The sequence below is a fragment of the Thermobia domestica genome, chromosome 3, assembly GCF_964235325.1.
Source record: "Thermobia domestica chromosome 3, izTheDome1.hap1.1, whole genome shotgun sequence".
Classification (NCBI taxonomy): Eukaryota; Metazoa; Arthropoda; class Insecta; order Zygentoma; family Lepismatidae; genus Thermobia; species Thermobia domestica.
This window is the reverse complement of record NC_137456.1, coordinates 74,463,871-74,483,347: the sequence shown is the minus strand read 5'-3', so window position 1 is coordinate 74,483,347 and position 19,477 is coordinate 74,463,871. Positions and strand designations below refer to the sequence as shown.

Genomic DNA, 19,477 nt, shown 5'->3' with positions numbered 1-19,477 from the left:
AAACCAGTTGTGCCTTTAATCATCCCCTTCCCCCTCTCCTTTAGTCTAACGGGCAAATAGTGGGACGTTAAAAAAATCTAAATTATTCAACACAGGGAGACTTAAGCTGTTAAAGACATTTCACTTATAGGTTATTTATCTTCTTGGATATTTAAAAAAAAAAAAAAAAAAAATCACAAGGCTATGATTTCACAAAATCTGACATTGTCTTGTGTTAGGTCGAGATGGCTCCAACAGTAATATCTTGGTTTCTGCATCAATAATTTCAACACACAGATTCAAGTTCCAGATTATTATTATTATTTATAATTTTTCATAGATTTAAATTCAATCTTCCTGGCATTGATAAGCATTTTATTCCGTTATTGTTAACAACAATTAAGCAGTTGCTAAGAGTTCATTTTTGTGCTGCTGTGGCCAATTCAGGTCAGCTGAATTCCCCATTTTTTTCTAGTAATGCTGAGGCTAAAAACGTTACTAGCAATGAAGGAAATTCTTATACAGTAGTACTAGCATTCAATTATATAAATGTGCTAATATATAACTTGGCTGTTAAGAATATTTAGGGGCAACAGATGGAAGGGGAACAGTGTCCGAGAATAAGATCCTCTGCAAAGGTAGCTTCGACGGTTGTTTACCTTAATAGTATTTTAATCAGATTCCTTTCCCCTTTGTAAGCTGCAGGCCATGGGCGCTGAGGGCCTTATACAATGAACTGGGATCTTCTCAGGTCCGGCAAATTCTCGAAAGATGCCAAGACTTAAGAAAACGATATGCACGATCTTAACTAGTATTATGAAAAAAGGCCCCTGTTAGAAATATGGCATATTTTGTTACAGAATGTAAACGAGAAACAGCATCTTTCACTTATCTTCAAACTTAGCCTTATTTTAGTTTTCAGATCCGGAATCTCACATGGCACTCTGTAGTTGTAAGTTTGCAAAGGGGAAATATTTTTGACATATATATGTCATTTATGATTTCTATACCTATTAGTTTTTGAATATTTTTGGCTACCTTGTTATAGCCCGTGCTTACGGGTTTCTTTATTTCTTCCTATTGTGCAACAAATTAATTTTTTTATACAGTTCCACGACGGGCGACATGACAGACGTCGTGGAACTGTAGGCCATTGAGGTGTGTCCTCAAAACAGATAACGCGTTGAATAACAGTTTGGCTCAATGGAAACCACGTAATCACAACGTCAGGTCAATTAACTGTGTATTAGCGTAACGTAATAGATGGAGAAATTACCCCATATATAAATGAACTGTATGTGTATGCGAGAGAATGAGCATCATCATATCATCTGAAACTTCACCATTGAATATATTAACTAGATTACAATACATTTCAATTTAAATAATTGAGACCCTTTAAATATAAACTTCTATTAACAGTTTCAAATACATTAACCCTTCAGAGGTCGCGTCACGGTCTTAAAGACCGTGCTGAAGAACTATGTTGCATAGATTACAGGTCATTGCGCCCATCTACCTATCACCTTCTATACCTTCATGTGAACTCGTCCCCTACATATATAAACTTATTGTTTTACTTTAGCTCTAATACGTTCCACGTAATAAAGCTTTTGTTCACTAACTGGTCTTTTCGACCGTGCGCGACTCCTCAAGGTAAAGTAACCCGGTCGAAAGCACCGTGAGCGACCTCTCGCATTACGTAAAAATAGTACTGTTTAATTTTCATTATTAATTTTCAAACTATGAGATGCTTAAGTATGGAAAGATTTATAGACAGCTGTCTTATAGAAGCCTCATAGAAGATGTGAGAACCCAAGGGCACAATGCCCAATCTCTTCTCGTATGTTCATTAGGTAAGAAATAGTTTTTTTTTTTTTTTTTTTTTTTTTTTTTTTTTTTTTTTTTTTAATGCAATTGCGGTACTTTCGTAGGTCAGATTTCAATTTTCCAAACCCCATTGTAAGGAATATAACAAGTATTTTGTTAAATTCAATGTAAGGAATGAGCGTGAAAAGCTCTGAAACTGATTCAAAATTTAATTAGTACGTAATGAATACCTTCTTTTTACTACCATTCCCCCTTTCCCTCTCTAAAATTCAAAAATTGCCTACCAAAAATACGAAACCAGAACAATTCCTAACTTTATAAGAATGTTCCCTTTGCACAATATCATAACACTAGCCAACAAAATTACTTTTTTTCTGTAACGCATGAGAACAGCTAATCTTTATGTTTTCGAGTGTGCTGATAACGAAAATGGTAATGAAAATGCAAGATTAGCTCTCCTTTTGAAGTTATGATAATTTTATGTTAATGCCTATATAAGCCTATGCATGTATTTACCTTGTTGTTATCCCTAGGAGGAAGGTCACTGAAGGCGCAACAATTTAGCCTGGCATTTGTAGTTTTCTGCTGGTGATTCCCTGATTAGTGTCCAGCAGTAATCGGCTAACATTGATGCATTCCATTTTCCCTGGTATCTCATTTCCATGTCCGAAATTTGCTGGAGGAAGCGTTCTCCGTGCTCGTCGTCGCTTACAATACCACAGTTATCAGGAAAGAAGTTCAAGTAGGAATCCAATAAATGCCATTTTTCAACCTAGTCTATCGTGGCAATGCACAAGATTTTATACAAGATCCTTATAGTTTCTAGTGCATCGTGCATAACATTGCAAGGTCCTGTATCAAGTGATTTACGCTTAGGCCAATCTTTCTTTTTATAATGAAGTGCTTTGCACGGCTATCCCAGAAGCACTGGAAACAAAAGAACTTGGTGTAACCCTTTTGTAGCCCAAGTAATATGCCTATAACTTTCAGATCCCGGGATATCTACCATTTAAACTTGTCATAGTTCAATCGTAAATACAATTGCTTGATATTATCATATGTTTCTTTCATGTAAGGTGCATATTCAATCGGAATCGATGGTAACACGTTGCCAGTAGGACACACTTGAGACTTATCTTGGAAGAGTCGATGAACAAACCTCCACTAATGCCCATAGCTGCCATTAGTCCCTCTACATCAGTACAAAATGCCAAGTTCTTTTCACTTTCGAAAAGTGGAAGGAATGACATATGCCGGTTACGGAACGCAGTCTCATTTACCATCTTACCAAGACAATTTCACTGTTGTAGTCTTGACGCCAACAGTTTATCTTTACCTTTCGGCAATTCCAGATCTCTCACTAGGTCATTAAGTTCACACTATGTTATTTAGTGATTCTCTGTACACTCATCGTTACACAAAATCAGGATCTTTGAAGAGTTTTGTTTTGAAAGTGATGGTGCAGCACTAGTTTCACTACCGCCCTAGTCACTATCACAATCAGGAGGGACAGGAACAGGCGGTCCGGTCCGTCTCCGTGAGGCACTGGTCACATGGTCGACGGTATGTTCGGATATGTCAAGGAAGACTTTTCTTCTTGAAAATACCATGTGTTAATGGAGTTATAATACAAAAGTAACAATCATCCACATGGTTTAATGGTTCTCGCTATATCATGAGTATAGCAAAGCCCATAGAAGATATTTTACGATTCAACCACAAATGCAGACTCGAGACACAATATATGCAACATACATGAGGAGCCCAGAGCTTGTCCTAGTCCCCGATTTCACAGCCAAAATACAGACTGTACGCCTTCTTAATATATGGCTTTATTAGCCTTCTTTGCGATTTCAATGTAGCCTGTCTGCAATTGTAACAAAAATTGTCAGTACTGTTTACGCATTTGCGAGGCATATTGAATCACAGGAATTACAATGACCACATACACTAACTACACTTCACTAACACGTTCTTCCAGTATCCGAACAGAACACAGCTTGTAACAGACTGAAAATACGCTTAAATGAAACATTCTCCACTCTTCCCTTCCTCTTCCCCTTCCCCTTGTTGCTACGAGCCAAGGCTAAAATAGCGACAAAATACACACAGGTATTGTTGCCTGCAGGAAACTTAATCACTCTGTCTACCATCAGCGGGATTTGAAGCCTATATAATAGGAAGAGATTGACAATGAATGCTAATAAAATATAATGCTTATAATTAAATGCGCCTCTCCCCACTTAACTTGGAAACGAGAGCTAATTCGAGTTTTTCATTGTTGTTTTCGTTATCAGCGTGGTCGATATAGTTAACAAACATTTATTTCATTCCAGTTACATTTTCACTCTTGGCTAATGTAATCAATTATTGGTAGGTGGCTATCCTGCGCGTCTTTGATGCATGTGATCCCGGGTTCTATTCCCGGTGAGACAGCATTGACATTTGAACGCAATGCAGTGGTTCTAATTCTACCTTAAAACTGTAGCTTCACGCCTCAAACAGCCTCAGAAACGCTGAAATTCAATAAAAAAAAAAAAAAAAATCAAAACAAATTAACTATTACTTTGTACATCACACCTTTATACTATAGATTTAATGAAATCCCGAGTGAAAATGTACGTCTTCCCCGCTGATTATGCTCCGGTCTACAAACTATCGTACATGTGCATTGAGAATTACGTTACGCAGACTAATCACACATCTGCACTCTTTTCAGTCAATTCCTTGTATACTGTTTTACCAGGTATATTTATAAAATTAAAATTTGCAAAACTTACTTGGATCGCTGCTGTCACATTCTCCTTGCTCCAACACTGAATTATCTTCATCCCTGTAAGCATGAAATACCCATTTACTTTGTCGACTTTTTTTTTTTTTTTTTTTAATACTCTATTCATATTGCCAGCACAACTAATATATGAATTCCAAATAAAAAGAAAAGCAAAAATGTTTAAACAGTATTTTGGATGCTTTCGATATGCTATCGACAGATTTCACCATGTATACATACTTACATTACATGCTCGTTTAGAACAGTGATATTCAACCTGGGGTACGCGACGATTTCTTCGCGTGTACGTGAAACTTAAGATAAGCCAAATTCAGCCAGGAATCAAAAAGATAGTATGCAGAAAACAAGCTCAGCCATCTCATTAACAGGTTATAAATATTTTAGTACACAATACAATGTTTATTCCATGTTAACTGCAATATAGTTTTATTAAATTTATAGCATTCTTCTCCTTTTCATAGTAAAACTGGGTTATTTAGTTAATAAATAATAAATTCTACAATTAATTTTTGATATAGTTATCTATAATTTGGTAAAGTTTTAAATAGCTCTTTGATGGAGTAAGGAAGATAAAACTATTATCTTTTATTTAATATTCTACACATATGCCCTGTAACCTAAGTGTAGAAAGAAAGCATACTAAAGAGACTGTTCCAACCGTGTTTTATGGTCAGCCATTTTAGATCCTTCTAAAACCGTGTTTCTCTCAAGTACTCTCTTTCGGCTCTACGTTTCGTTTATGCGCCGTTGAGGCTTGAGCGCAAAGCGTCTCTATTTAGTCACTGACTATGTTTATGTTCTAAAGCAGTGATGCCCAAATTATAATGAACTGAGGATTAGAACAAAATAGTTGGGGAACAGGGAAATTAAAAATAAATTGACGAATACAAGGAAACAAACAATGGCAACTTAAGAACACATTATACATTATTATTACTCGAATATTAAAACAAAAATGTTTAATGAAAAATCGAAGAACAAGTTTGTTCTTGACGGAAACAGTGAAGCCTGTCAAAATAATTTTATAAGAATATGAAAGAGAAATCATAGTTTTAATTTCTATTTGAAAGCAGGATAAAGCACGTACGTTGCCATTTGATCATCACTGTTTTAAACCGTCATGTACTATAGTATAGAGATTTTTATACCTCTATACTAAGATCCCTTTGTTTTAACTATTCATCTATTTCTACCTCCCTCCCTCTCTCCCTTTCTTTACTAGTTGTTTTAAAGCAAAGTAGAGTTTATACAATCCGTGGGATGTCTTAGGGGAGGTGGACGTGGACAAAAGTCGCTGAATCTGAATGCCAATTTTTCCGTGTGGACCCACTGATCAACGTAAATACAGTCTTCCATTCAGATAGAAATAACAACTCTATCCCAGGCAAGGTAATACTCGTAGGCCATGCAGCAAAACAAGTCATCCTGTGACCCTCATGCAGTAAAATATTTTGGAGGTAAATGAATTCTCTGTGCGGATCTCCGAGGTGGACTACAAGGCCTCCTGGGAAAATTTACACAAACTACTACTAATAACGGCACTACTGTTCCGACGTTTCTATGTTTAAATTACATTTGATTGTTTGTTTAAGTCTATTCGTTTATTTTTCACAGCAGTTTCAAGAAGTATTTTTGTGTGAGATATGAAAATTTCTCGTGAACACTCTCGACGAATGATTTCTTACGATTTCAAATGTAGTTTAACACCAAAACAATTCAACGAGTTACTTCGTTTGACTTTTGAGGATAAAGCACCACCCAATAAAACTGGGTACAATTGGTTTTCCGAATCCCAGAGTGGTCGTACGTATCTCAGAGTATTTCGAAGAACTACTGAACCCATGATCATAGCAAGAGAAGGCATAGTGAAGTACAAAGGGTAATCTTAATTGAATCAATTAGAAATCCCTTAATTAGAAGTTGAAATAATCATTAATAACTAAAATGTTTAGATTATTTTCGTCTTTTCTAAAACATATTTCTACTTGATTTAGTTGTATTTTTCGTGAAACTCTGGTTTTATACGCATTTCGAGTGCTAACAAATGACATCGATTTCACTTCAGACGACGCTCTATTAGCATCGTTTTGAACAAACATTCTCAGCATGTTGAAGTCACTCGCAGCTGAATTTTCTCGTCAGTTTTCACAATTTGCAAGTCAGAAGCAGTGGAGGACATGAACTGCACATTCAGCTCCAGTGGAAGCATACCATTAAATTAATAAGTAATACAGACTTTTGACCCGACTCTACAAGTCTACAAATTCAGATAATAAAAACCGGACACAAATTACATGTTAGTCCTACATATATTTTTATATATACAAATTTATTTGCAATATTTATTACGATAATTATTTCAAAATAGGTAATTCTACGAAATTGAAGATGGCAATACAAAAAACATTTCTTTTAATTCTAATTATTATAACCATATAACAACATGGACATACTTGTCTGTGTGATCTTTCACTGGTGATTCCTTTGTCTTGGTGGTTTTATATGTGAATTCCTCCATTTCTTCATTGCCTCCATCGCTATCTTTTTGGACGACTACTTTCTTCATAAAATTGGGAATTTGTGGACTTAGGCCTGTAATACGATAAACATATTAATTTACTGACAATTTTACCAATTATTTAAAAATTAAGATAATAGTTATCTTTACTACATATTTAAAACTATTAGGATCGAAGGAAAATACTACAAAAAACAGAATTATTTTTTATGAAATCTATTGTAATTACTAATCTTCACATCCATTTCAAAACCTAGCACAAATTTACACAATAGTTTCTTGTGCTTAGAAAACACATATATTTACTTGTGCATTATGCTATTAAGAAACCTATCATTTAGTAAGTGATTTATTGTCATATTTCTACGGTATAATTACTAACTAGTAAAGTGCAGAACCATTATTATAAGCGTAATTTAAGGGCAAAAAGTACATAGTTTCCCAGGATTTTTTAAATCTTTCTACGAGGATACTTACGAATATCACGAGATATTTACTTCTAAAATAAATTTCAACAATGAATATCTCTAAAACCAATAAAGCATTTTACGTGACAGTAGTCCTATTTAGCTATCTCGTAAACCTTTATTATCATATACATAATTAAAAATGAAAGTGATCCCATCATGGCAAACGGTGGAACGGCTTAAAATGATTTTTTGAATACAGCGCCTACCTCGAACTGGTTTTATCACGTCACTTGCTATTAAAATGTGTAGCTTAGGGAGGGAGAGGGGCAGCGGACCTGATGATATTTTCAATTAGGCAGATGAAACTCGGAATATAAACACATTAAAAATTAGTTGGCACTACCCCATGTTTTCGAAAATAAGGAGATGAGGAGAGGGGGGGGGGGCATAAGAAGTTAATTTCTATAATTCTTAGTTTCCTATTTTGTATTCATAAAATGATGAAAGTGAGGAAATGGTTTAACCATTTAAAATGAATTTTTGAACATAGTTAGCACTTAATTAATTTGATCTGGATTTGACTACACTTTGATTCAAATGGATATCTAGTGAAAGGGGCGGGTTAATTTTTAGCAAAGAATCGTGCTGCGTTTCTATGATTTCATTTCGATTCAAACACTCATCCTAAGGAGGGTTGCGAGTCAAATATACCTGTCAAACATGTTCCATAAACCCACTGAAGAGTAAACTTTTCCTGTAGACCTTTTCAGGAAAAGCAGCTTATGCCACATTATAACTCTATTCATGGAACACCACTGTGTATTGCGAGCGGTGATTATATATATTCATAAAATATATATAAAAGCAGAAAGCTACTATTCACCGCAGACCAAACTAAGCGTTTTCGGAAAACTTTTTTGTGACAAGAAGCCATGTAATTCATATTTTTTAAAATTTCTTTTTTAACATTTTTTATCCATCCACATCTCTTCCCTATGTTTTAAATTCACTTCGAGCTGAAGATGGAAACCGGGATTTCCGAAAGCGCTACTTAAAGGAATATTTTGGTCTGCGGTGGTCGAGGCACAAGGACTGAAAATGGAAGAAGTTAGTCCATATAGAAGTTGATTTGGATTCTGAACACTCTTTAGCTGAAAATTAAGAACAAGAAAGCTCTACTTTATGGTTTAAGAACTACTTTATTGTTTAAGTGAAGAGAAATTCAATGTCGTTTATGTGAAAATCTTTATGGCGGAGAACCAATAAATACAGGAGTCAGAAACAGGCATGATTATTAATCTACTTTACTAGACCTAATGACAGAAACCTGTTGTTATGTTAGTAAAACTCGTCTATTGAGAAGTTAACTTCTCAGCCAATCAAAACTAATCTAGTAACTAATTATTCTGCTGCTCTAAATTTAGGGTCTAATATATATATTTAATACTTAAGTATTTCAAAAGTGTTCTGGGTCCAGTAAATGTTCACAAGGACAGGTGTATCAAAGGAACAAAGGAACAAGGAATCATAGATTACGAGATAAACCAGTAAAGTGCCCGATTTAAAAATAAATAAATAAATAAATAAATAAAAAACTCAACGAATGCAAAACTACGCCTCAGTTCAAATATGCATTCAATTTTAACTTAATTATAATATGAAATTTTCGAATGAAGTATGTTTAATCGACGGTGGCGCATAAGACCCAGGTTCAATTCCCAGCGGGAGCTCACATGATTCGCATTTCGTGTTTAGCTGTACATCCACGTCTCAAATAGCCTCGGGGCTCAAAGGAACGCTAACCTTCAATCCAGCCAACCGAGTATTTTACAAAATATAAAAAAAAAATAATAATAAATATATATAATAATAATGATGATGATGAATTTGTTGTGTTTTCAGTTTTCTTGTATGATGTTCCCTTTCCTTGAGATTACATGCTATGTTGAATGTATCACTGACTAGTGACACCGAACCTACTGGGCCCGTATGGGCTCGTCATCAACAGTCACCGATACAATCACCAAGCCAATCACCTACGGAAAGTAGAACTCAAATTTGGCCCGAAATATAAAGCTTCCAAACTCTCTTCCATCTCAACTCACAGCCCGATATCCAGGCCTGCAGTTCATCATCCGCATCCCATCCGGAAATAGGTTGTGAACCACGACTACAGACACAGGACACCGACCTCCGAGTGGAGCTGGCACTGAGCACAAAGAAGATCTTGATGTTGTCTGTGAAAGTCCTATCTGAATTTTAAAAAAAAAAAATCTTGAAAACAGAATTTTGTAGTTTAAAAAAAAAAAAATCCAAACTAAGATTTTGATCGAAACTGATAAAATAAGAAATTTCTACAGATTCGGTTGTTTTCAACTCGGTCACACTAAGGAAAGTCTCTTCCCTGAATTTCACAGCTATTTCATTTCCCCACTAAACTTATTCTGCACATACCGCTCTTGTTTTTTTTTCATGCTTCGCATGCATACCAAAAACATCGACTACATATTTCTACGATTTCTCAAAATTACAAGCTAATTAGATTTCGTATTCAAAAAGAAAGATGCATTCACGGCTAGTAAGTTTTATTTTCTTTCAAAATATTCATGAATGTAACACAAAATATTCGTTAACAGGAAAATATTTACATTGAACTGACATACCCATCAAAATAAAATTTAATAAAATCGATTTCTATACTTTCAAAGCCAAAACATTATTTACTTTTGTTTATATTCTTGAAATATTATATTCTTTGATATTCATTGAATATTCTTGCCTTCTAGAGCATTTCCATGGTATCGACACGCAAAACAAACAAAAGAGTACAATAGAAAATACAAAATACTACCGAAAATAATAAATTCACTGCCTACAGATTGTGGTTAGCTTAATTTGCCTTTTGTTTACATATATTCCTTGGTGCTTACACTCTTCTGTGCATCGAGATCGTGGCCGGCGTAGAGGATTTACGCTCTTCGCGACCTCTTGTCAGCTCGGACCCACATGACAATCTAGCACAGGCAAGACATGCATATAATATATTCACACAACTTAAACCTAAAGCCCTAATCTAACTAAACTAACTTAACCTAAACAAGTATATATATTAAAAAAAAAAAAATCACACATACATTTCCTAAAGCACCATACTTAACTTGCATTTATATTTTATTTTCGCTACCACATTTCTACCGAAGACGCAGTGGTTAGTTTTGCATTAGTGTCGTTCTGAATTAATTTCTTAAAAGAAGAAAATATTTTCTAGACATTATCAACATTGTAATTCTAACTTGATGGGTATCAGTTTTCTAAAATAGTACGTAGGTTTGCCTATTGATGAACGTTTTCGATTATCGGTACGCAAGATGCATGTACCCTTGCACTAGACAAATAGCCGTGATACTGACACTTGTTTACATATTCAACATTCATAAACATTCTACGTCAAACCAAAGAAAACATGCCAAAATGAATAAAGGTTGAATTTTGAGCAGAATTACCGAAATAAATAATTTCTAGATTTTGGGGAATCTAAAACATCTTTCATCACTGGGGAAAATGTGTGTGTGGTACACACATTTTCTTGAGATTACGACAATCGCTCTGTGCTGAGATTCTAGCTTTCTTTCCCCCCATCGAATGAAAACACGATGTCACATTGCCTGAACCTACATGCGTGCGGCGTTGAGGGAAACTTTACGAATTTAGTGCTTCATATTACAAGTATTACACAAACACCAGAAAATATATTCACTCATGATAGTTTGCCAGAACAAGGAAAAATTTGAATCCAAATACCTGAGTTTCACTTTCACTGTTCCTTACTTACTTGACATCCTCTTCTTACACCAAGATTAAACGGATATGTTAAACAACAAAAAAGTCCTGATAACTTCCACCCGAGGTTCCTGGGAAACTCGTGATACGTGGTCTCAAAAATAATTTTTGGAAAACTCCTTCAGCACCTTTCCAGAAAAGCCATCGAGCGTGGCTTGACTTCTTCTTCCTCGGGTCTGCACCACTACTCAATATTCTTTCTCTCTCTTCCACCGTCTCCTCTTTCTTCTCTTAGGTTCTCTGGTGGACCGAGAACGCAAAATTTGCTAAGGAGCTCATTCCATACCACTGGATAGCTACAGGCTAGTATCCGTTGTGTTATGCGAAATTACTTCACAATTGTCTTATTTCCGGATTAACAATTTGTTGAAACACCAAACATCGTACAGTTATCTCTTCCAATATTCGCCAAAACGAAGAATTTGACACAATTTTCACGTGATTACAAATTATTCCACTTTTTCGCAGACGCTAAACACTGCACGTCTGACTCTTGAAATGGCTGACGCCGTAAGACAAAGAGTTACGAGAAGATGATCCCCAATTGGAAGATAATGATGACGTAATCATAGGATGATAGGCTTCTGAGTGAAGATCAAAGAGAACCGAAATCTCAGCCGCAGCTGTGATTGTGGATTAGCCAATCAGATAATTTTACTTCGAAACAAAGAGATGCACCAAGAAGAAATTATGGCTGACTTTATTAATTTGGAATTTTGATGAAGATTTTACGAAATAAAATTTTTTACTTTCTTGTGAAGATTCCCTATGCCGAAATATGAATAGAAATGAACTGGAAACCATTGAAAAAGCCGAAATATACACTTATTTGTCGAAAATAATAATATATTCATGGATAAATGCATAAAATATATAAAATATAATTAATAATCATGTAATCCTCATCTAACCTCTATTGAAATGATCTGTTTTACTAAAGTTGCGCAAAATTCTCAACCTACGGTTTGCTCTACTATAAAATAAAAGTTTCTTTTAACATTCTAAATAAATTTTAAAATTTTCTACCAACATACAAGGTGTTCAAAAGCATCGGGCCATGTTACATTATGCTGAGCATAAGGTAACAAGTATGTTTAAATTAACACACTATGTATATTATTATCTATTTTGTTCGATATTTACAACACCGTTAGATATTTACAACACCTCAACTGGAATTAAACGGGTGCTGTAACTCTAACCTCTCACATTTAGTATCGACAGTAGCAAAATTATGCGGGGCAGATGTAAATTTTTTTGATTCCACTGGAGTCAACAGGACATTATCATTGCTTCCCTATTATTACATAGATATTTCAAAAGTTGTTTACAAACATAGACGAAGTAAAGAAAGTGAAAAGACAAGCCAACGTAGACCACACGATCTGTGAAGTTAAGATTCTACATCTCTATTACCTCGGAGCACTAGAGAAGGTAGTGTCAGAAGAACGTAATGCTCCGTCCGCTTTTGCCCCTTCTCACACGTATGCAATTGACAATGGCTGGATGAATTCCTAAGTCATATATGGGAGAGGATAGAATGGTCCAGGAATGGAATGGAACAGAATTAAATCTCGTTCCCACTGAGAATTCAAATGGAAGACCGTCCGGTTGAAGGTAGACAGACTACAAAACTAACGCTGCTTTCACAAATCTAAGCTAAAAATTTTCTAATTCTCACACGTATATATATATATATATATGTGTGTATATATATGTCTGGGTTTCTTAAGTTTACCCAATACTCAAACCTGACCTGACACTTTTTATATATGCTATTTACTCCACAATCCAAATAAGCATCAAATATAAACTACGGGTATCGTGAGATCAGGGTCGTATTTACATAGAGCTATAGGGCCCATGCCCAGGCCATCAAATCAAAAAGATATGAGACTGAAGCATTGTGTGCGAAGAATCACGCTTTCCATGAGAAATTTAACCGACATCTATACTGCAAACAATATTAGTGCCACAGCGTTATCTGTGTATTTGATTCTGTACGCCCCACCCACCCGAGACTCAATGAAAGCGGACTTGGGCATACTGTATAACTGAATATGCACCAACAAGGGACAGAAGCGCAAAATTTTCTAGAACTGAGAGGGGAGAGGCGAAAATTATCTTGGTTTTTGATTTTGAGTATAGCTTCCTATTCGGCAGCAAGGTTACATGAGAAGTGGATGTACAGTTTAATGTGGAATCCGAACCACATGAGCTCCCGCCGAGAATCAACCCGGATCTCCCACGCCAAAAGGTGCGTACGCTAACCGCTCAGCCACAACGGAGCTCGAAAATTTTCTTAGATCTAGGGGTGTAAAATAGGGGCTGCGTAAAGACACTAAATGTCAAACGTAATTTAACATTTGTTTTAGTCGAAGTGAAATGTCCGAAAATAATAATAACTACATGCATTTAAAATTTAAGGCATACTTACCATGATCCACCTGAATCCAATAGTCGTGCATTAAATTCTTGTAAACCATCTTCTCATACTCGAATAAACTATTGAAAATATCCATAGAGAAAAAGGCAGCCAGCTCGGCATATTCTTCTGTCATGTTGATCATTTTCCAACCTACAAGAAATAAGAATATATTCATCTATATGGGTACAAGATTTATATTGATATAATACGATTTTATTTATTTTTCTTTCTTTCTTGTCATTTGTTGCATTTTCCGTAGAATTATGGTTATAATATCCATGACTAGCTACAGTATTCTAGTTGAAAATACTGAAAGTATACGATCTTGGGCGGTGGTTTGGACCCCACCTTAACAGTATATTTCTTTCTTCATATCATTACTAAACGCAAATCACAGTATGTTCGTCTTTATATATGGGAACGTGCCATACAATGGTATACGTGCCGGGACCTCCTTCAGGCGCTAGAATCAATTCCCACGGTATGCTTTGAATGTTGCAATTTCAACATGTTAATCAACTGCAAAAAAAAACTAAGATACATTCTATCTACGCTGACCTAGAAGCTAGTGCGCCTTTTATGCACGTGTTCCAGGCTTCGACTCTCAGTTGGAGCACACTGAAAACATTTGAACGCATTATGGTGCTTCGGATTTCATTTTCAATTGTAGGTTCACGTTTCATATATAGCGTGGGATGCTTAAAAGGGACGTTGAACTCCCATAAACAAACAAATGTTGAACACTAGAGATGAGGGGAATATAGGCCTAACCATTACAATAGAAAAAGTAACAGTGCCACGTGTACAGCACGCGAAGGAGTTTGGTTTGGATAGCATGATATTTTCTCAGCTAATACTGACAGCTTAAGTAGTAGATTTGTACAACTTACAGTTTTAATCAGGAGATTAGAGTAAAAATATTATATATATATATATATATATATATATATATATATATATATATATATATATATATATATATATATATATATAGTGAAGCGAGACTGCAGAAAACAACTTCTTGCTATCCATTACCGTTTTCACTCTATAGTGATTAACATTAAAACTGGAAGTGGTTGATTTCTGTCACTTCTGGCCGAAATAGAGGCTTAAAGAGAAGATACTGTACATTCTGAGAACAGTAAATCCATTTCCAAAAAAACTGCTTCTCGCGCTCTTATAGTTTTTGCTCGCTCTCTCTCTCTCTCTCTCTCTCTCTCTAATATATATATATATATATATATATATATATATATATATATATATATATATATATATATACGAGGGTCATTTAATAAGTAAAGAGACAAAGTCTATATTTTTAACACTAATCATTTTTTTTTTGTTTGTTTGTTTGTTTCAGGGGTGTTAGCTGGCAACCTTGGGATATGCTCTGATCTGCTGTTTCGTAATTTTATGTCAACATAACTTCAAAAATATCAATTCATCATGGCAAGTCCTCTAGAAGATTGCACCTTAGAAGAACAGCGCTCAGTCATTAGGTTTTTAGTCGCAGAAGGTGTAAAACCAAGTGAAATTTTTTTCTCGAATGTTGAGACAGTACGGTAACAGTTGTATGAACCGTGCGAATGTGTACAAGTGGGTTGATCGGTTTAAAAGTGGCCAAACAAGGTGATGAACCCCGATGTGGACGTCCAGTGGAAGTTTCTGGTTCTTCGTTGGAATCGAGGATTGACGGACTTATTCGTGATAGCAGAAGAATTACTGTTGAAATGATAGCTGAGGAAGTTCAAGTAAGTGTTGGAACTGTTCACAATGTCATTAGGAACATTTTAAAGTACAGAAAAACGTGTGCCAGATGGGTTCCCAGACGGTGCAAAGGTGGCTTCGGGGTAAATCGAAAGATTTCTTCGCCAAGGGAATTAGGAAGCTGCAAGAAAGATGGGACAAATGCATAACTGTAAAGGGTGATTATATTGAAAAATAGCCTTAGTTTTTAAAGATTGAAATAAATCTTTATTGAGCTATAGCAATTTGTCTCTTTACTTATTGAATGCCCCTCGTATATCACCTTTAAAACCGGAAATGGTTGATTTCTACCACTTTCGGTTTGGATATCATCTTCAACAACGAACTTAAATCATATATTTTGACCCTCTATATCCTGGCTAAAATGAATAGTAGTCCATCACGTAGTTCTTGAAATTTTTTATCTCCGGACGAGCAGCCAGGGTAAATATATAAAAAGTTTTGGGAAACGAAACTCCTTAAAAATGGTAAATCTTGTGAACAGAAATTTGATTGTAGAATGTCATTTTCAATTATAAAGCAAATTTTAACATATTTTGTGCAAAAGGAAGGTAAGAATTCCGAAAAAATCCAACAAAAAAGAAAAAGAAAAGAAAAGGAAAGAAAGAAAGAAAAAAAAAGGAACCCACATGGACCCAGATGAATTGGGTTTTTCAAACCTTGCTGAGCACAGACATCAAGAGCGGAAGAACGTATGGATGTTTAGAAAGCGCACTAGTTAACACATCGGCACGGTAAGCGGAAGGCATGGGGTTCGAATCACCGTCCAATCATGCATTTTTTTCATTCTTTGTGTATCATTAGACGCATGTTATTGATGTATTATTATTAAATGAAATGAAATTTTTGAGTTTTACGTCCCACGGATATGCCAGCAAGGCTAAAGGAGACGATGATGAGAATGAATGAATGAATGTGGTGGAACGAAGAAAGTGAGAGGAAACGGGAGAACCCCGAGGAAACCCGCGCACACGGTGTTTGGCCACCACGAAGTTCACTTGGCGGGTACAGGGTATGAACCCGAGACCCCATGCACCAGAGGTGAGAGCTCTACCACTGAACCACCGCGGCCACTTGTATCATTATTAAGTATTTTGGCTTTTGGCAGGTCCTGGGACTAATGATTATATATATATATATATATATATATATATGTGATATGAGCCACCAAATTGCGTATACAGATATATATCTTCACCAGATCTGTTCGCATATGATTTTTTTTTAACATTTTTGATTTGAGGGTAAACAAAGCAACATTTAATGTACGTATATGTACAGTGAATCATATTACCTGTTAGACAGGCAAACTAAACATTTTGCGTGTGTTGCGGGATACATACCTCTCAGGTTTTTGAATTTATTTTCAAGTTATTCATCAGGTACGAAAAGTGAGCATTTCTGCCAGCCCAAGAACCGGTAGACGCAATGTCGAATGCACCGACATCAAGAATGGAAGAATGTATGGTTATTCTGAGAGTGCACTACTAGGCTAGTGTATTGGTTAACATACCGGTACGTTATATTGGAGATGTGGGTTCGAATCTCGGTCCAGTCCTGCATTTTTCACTCTGTGTATCATTGAAACCACATTTATAGAAAATTTGGTGTGATATAAAATCGATTATATTCTCCATTTATCAACTGTAACACGCATGCTCATTTATATGCTATTACAAAGGATTACTCGACGTTCTAGGTGGTCAGTACAAGACAGCTGCACCTATTTGTTCCGATTTTGAGTTGGGCAAAGGCTCGCATAATAGCGGTGTATGCGTACGTAGAAAGCGGGCGCATCACTGAAGGTTGGTAAACACACATAAGGAAAGGCAAATACAAAAACGCTTATGAATGCCTTATGTGGGTACCACAAACTGGGCCCTATGTTTAGCAAAAGGGGTCCAGCTTCTTTCTAATTTAGGGCAGGTTAGATTAGTTTAGTTTAGTTTAGTTCATGTTATATTAAAGTAGGGGTTCAGCATAATTTTAAAAAGAAATGATAGAATTTCGCTTATTTCTACTAATATTAAGTTAGAGGTTAGCTTAGGTTAATTTAGGTTAGGTTAGGTTATGTCTAAGTACTTGGATCATTCATTTCTCCTGTAAATTTTGTGTTTGAAATAAAATGAAATTTTAGAGTTTGACGTCCCACGTTTATGCCGGTTAGGCTAAAGGAGAAGGTGATGATGAGATAAATGAAAAAAATGGTGGAATGAAGTGGGAGGAAACGGGAGAACCCCGAGAAAACCCACGCACATGGTGTTTGTCCACCACAAAGTTCACTTGGCGGGAGCAGGGTTTGAACCCGAGACCCCAAGCACCAGAGGTGAACGCTCTACCACTGAGCCACCACTGAATTTTGTGTTTTTTACGTGCTTCTGGACCCCTTCTGCTAAACATACTCCCAAGCTAGTTTTTACATTAATGCTGTTTGCCTTCAGAGATGACTTACAAGTTCTCCGCCTACATAAATAAATTAGGGTGAACTTTTAATGCCTACTCCAATTGGTATTCTTACACCGACACGACAAATCACATTTGATAATTTTACCGAAATGGGTCCAAACTTTCCTAACCTTACGCTACTCCTGCCATACTGTACTCTACTTATCCGTATTTTTCCCTTTAAAATCGGTTCTACTTATCGATGTGCAGCTGGTGTGTGTATTGTAAACTTTACACACGTCATGCGATAGTTAAAGAAGTGTTTGATATATGTTATTTTTGACTGAATTAAATCTAAGAAAGTAATTATTTAAAAGTAACGCTTAATTTTGTACGCTTTACAATTTAAATGGACTTACGGAAGCAGCGTAGAGATTTAAATACCCACTGCGGATAACTCCACCCCTTATACTTTTAGTTAGGAGCATGTTAAATAAACAGGTTCCCTAGACATTAAGGACTTCTTTCGTGAAATGGTTCACCTGTAAAATTTGTAAATTTGTAGCCCGCAATTTCCAAAGAACACCATATTATTTTTAAAGATATCTACGAAGATAAAACGATAATCAATGAACAATTCTCTCGATCTTCTCGTATAAATATAGCATGGATAAATAGTACAGGCTCATAGCCGGCAAAATACAATTTAATTCTATTTAAAACCACTTCTGGCCTACAATATGACAAAAATGCAAAACGGAAATGCTCATGAAGACTTTACTAACCATCACTTGCTAGAAACGAGTCAGAAAATTTGTAATTTCTTTCAAAACTGCAACTTGTAAACAAAGGCAAATGCACTTTCCATGTAAACGAAAACGATTGTTTTGTTTCGCTCCGATCCTCCCTCCTTTAGCTTAAGACATTTGCAAAATCTATACATGTATCGCTCCGTACAGATCTATAGCTCTCATTTCACCGCCATCCAAATTAGTCAATTATGGTTTATCTGCAGGTGCTAAGAAATCGAAGAAATAATGGCGTCCATACCAGGGGCGTCATTTCAGTTTTCGCATTAGGGGGGCAAGAGCACTACCGACCTAAGACTTTAACGTTATGTACTAGTATATTAATAGACAATCGATCAAAGTATATGTATTCCTCAAACTCTTGGAGGGGGCAATTGCCCCCTCCTGCCCTCCCTAAATGACGCCCCTGGTCCATACCCCCAAAATTATTAGAAAATCAAAATTTTGAAGTGAAAAGAGTGAAGAGTGAGAAGAAGCAGAAACATAGGTAGTTGAAAAATTTATAGTACTATCCGAAAATGGGGTAAGTGAATTTACTCATTAAGAATAGTCTGTCATAAAAATAATAATTTTCCGGTTAAAATCAGTGAATGCATATGATAGAGAATTGTGTAATATTCATTCCACTCGGACGAATTTTCACAATATAGAAAATCAATATTTAATGTTTACAAGTGTAGTGTTACAAAGTGCAAACCCATTACAAGGGCTACA

General features: G+C 35.8%; 1 protein-coding gene across 1 annotated transcript in view; it reads right to left on the bottom strand.

The window, feature by feature from the left end:
* The window catches only part of LOC145680518 (uncharacterized), a 34,355-nt gene extending 15,465 nt beyond the window's left edge, over positions 1-18,890 (bottom strand). The window contains exons 1-4 of the mRNA XM_081751121.1: positions 18,740-18,890; positions 13,809-13,949; positions 7,057-7,195; positions 4,590-4,642 (exon numbers count right to left, since the gene is read on the bottom strand). Of these exons, the coding sequence (XP_081607247.1) occupies positions 4,590-4,642; positions 7,057-7,195; positions 13,809-13,941 (325 nt within the window). The 5' untranslated portion in view covers positions 13,942-13,949; positions 18,740-18,890. The remainder of the gene's footprint in view (positions 1-4,589; positions 4,643-7,056; positions 7,196-13,808; positions 13,950-18,739) is intronic.
* Positions 18,891-19,477: the final 587 nt, after the last annotated feature.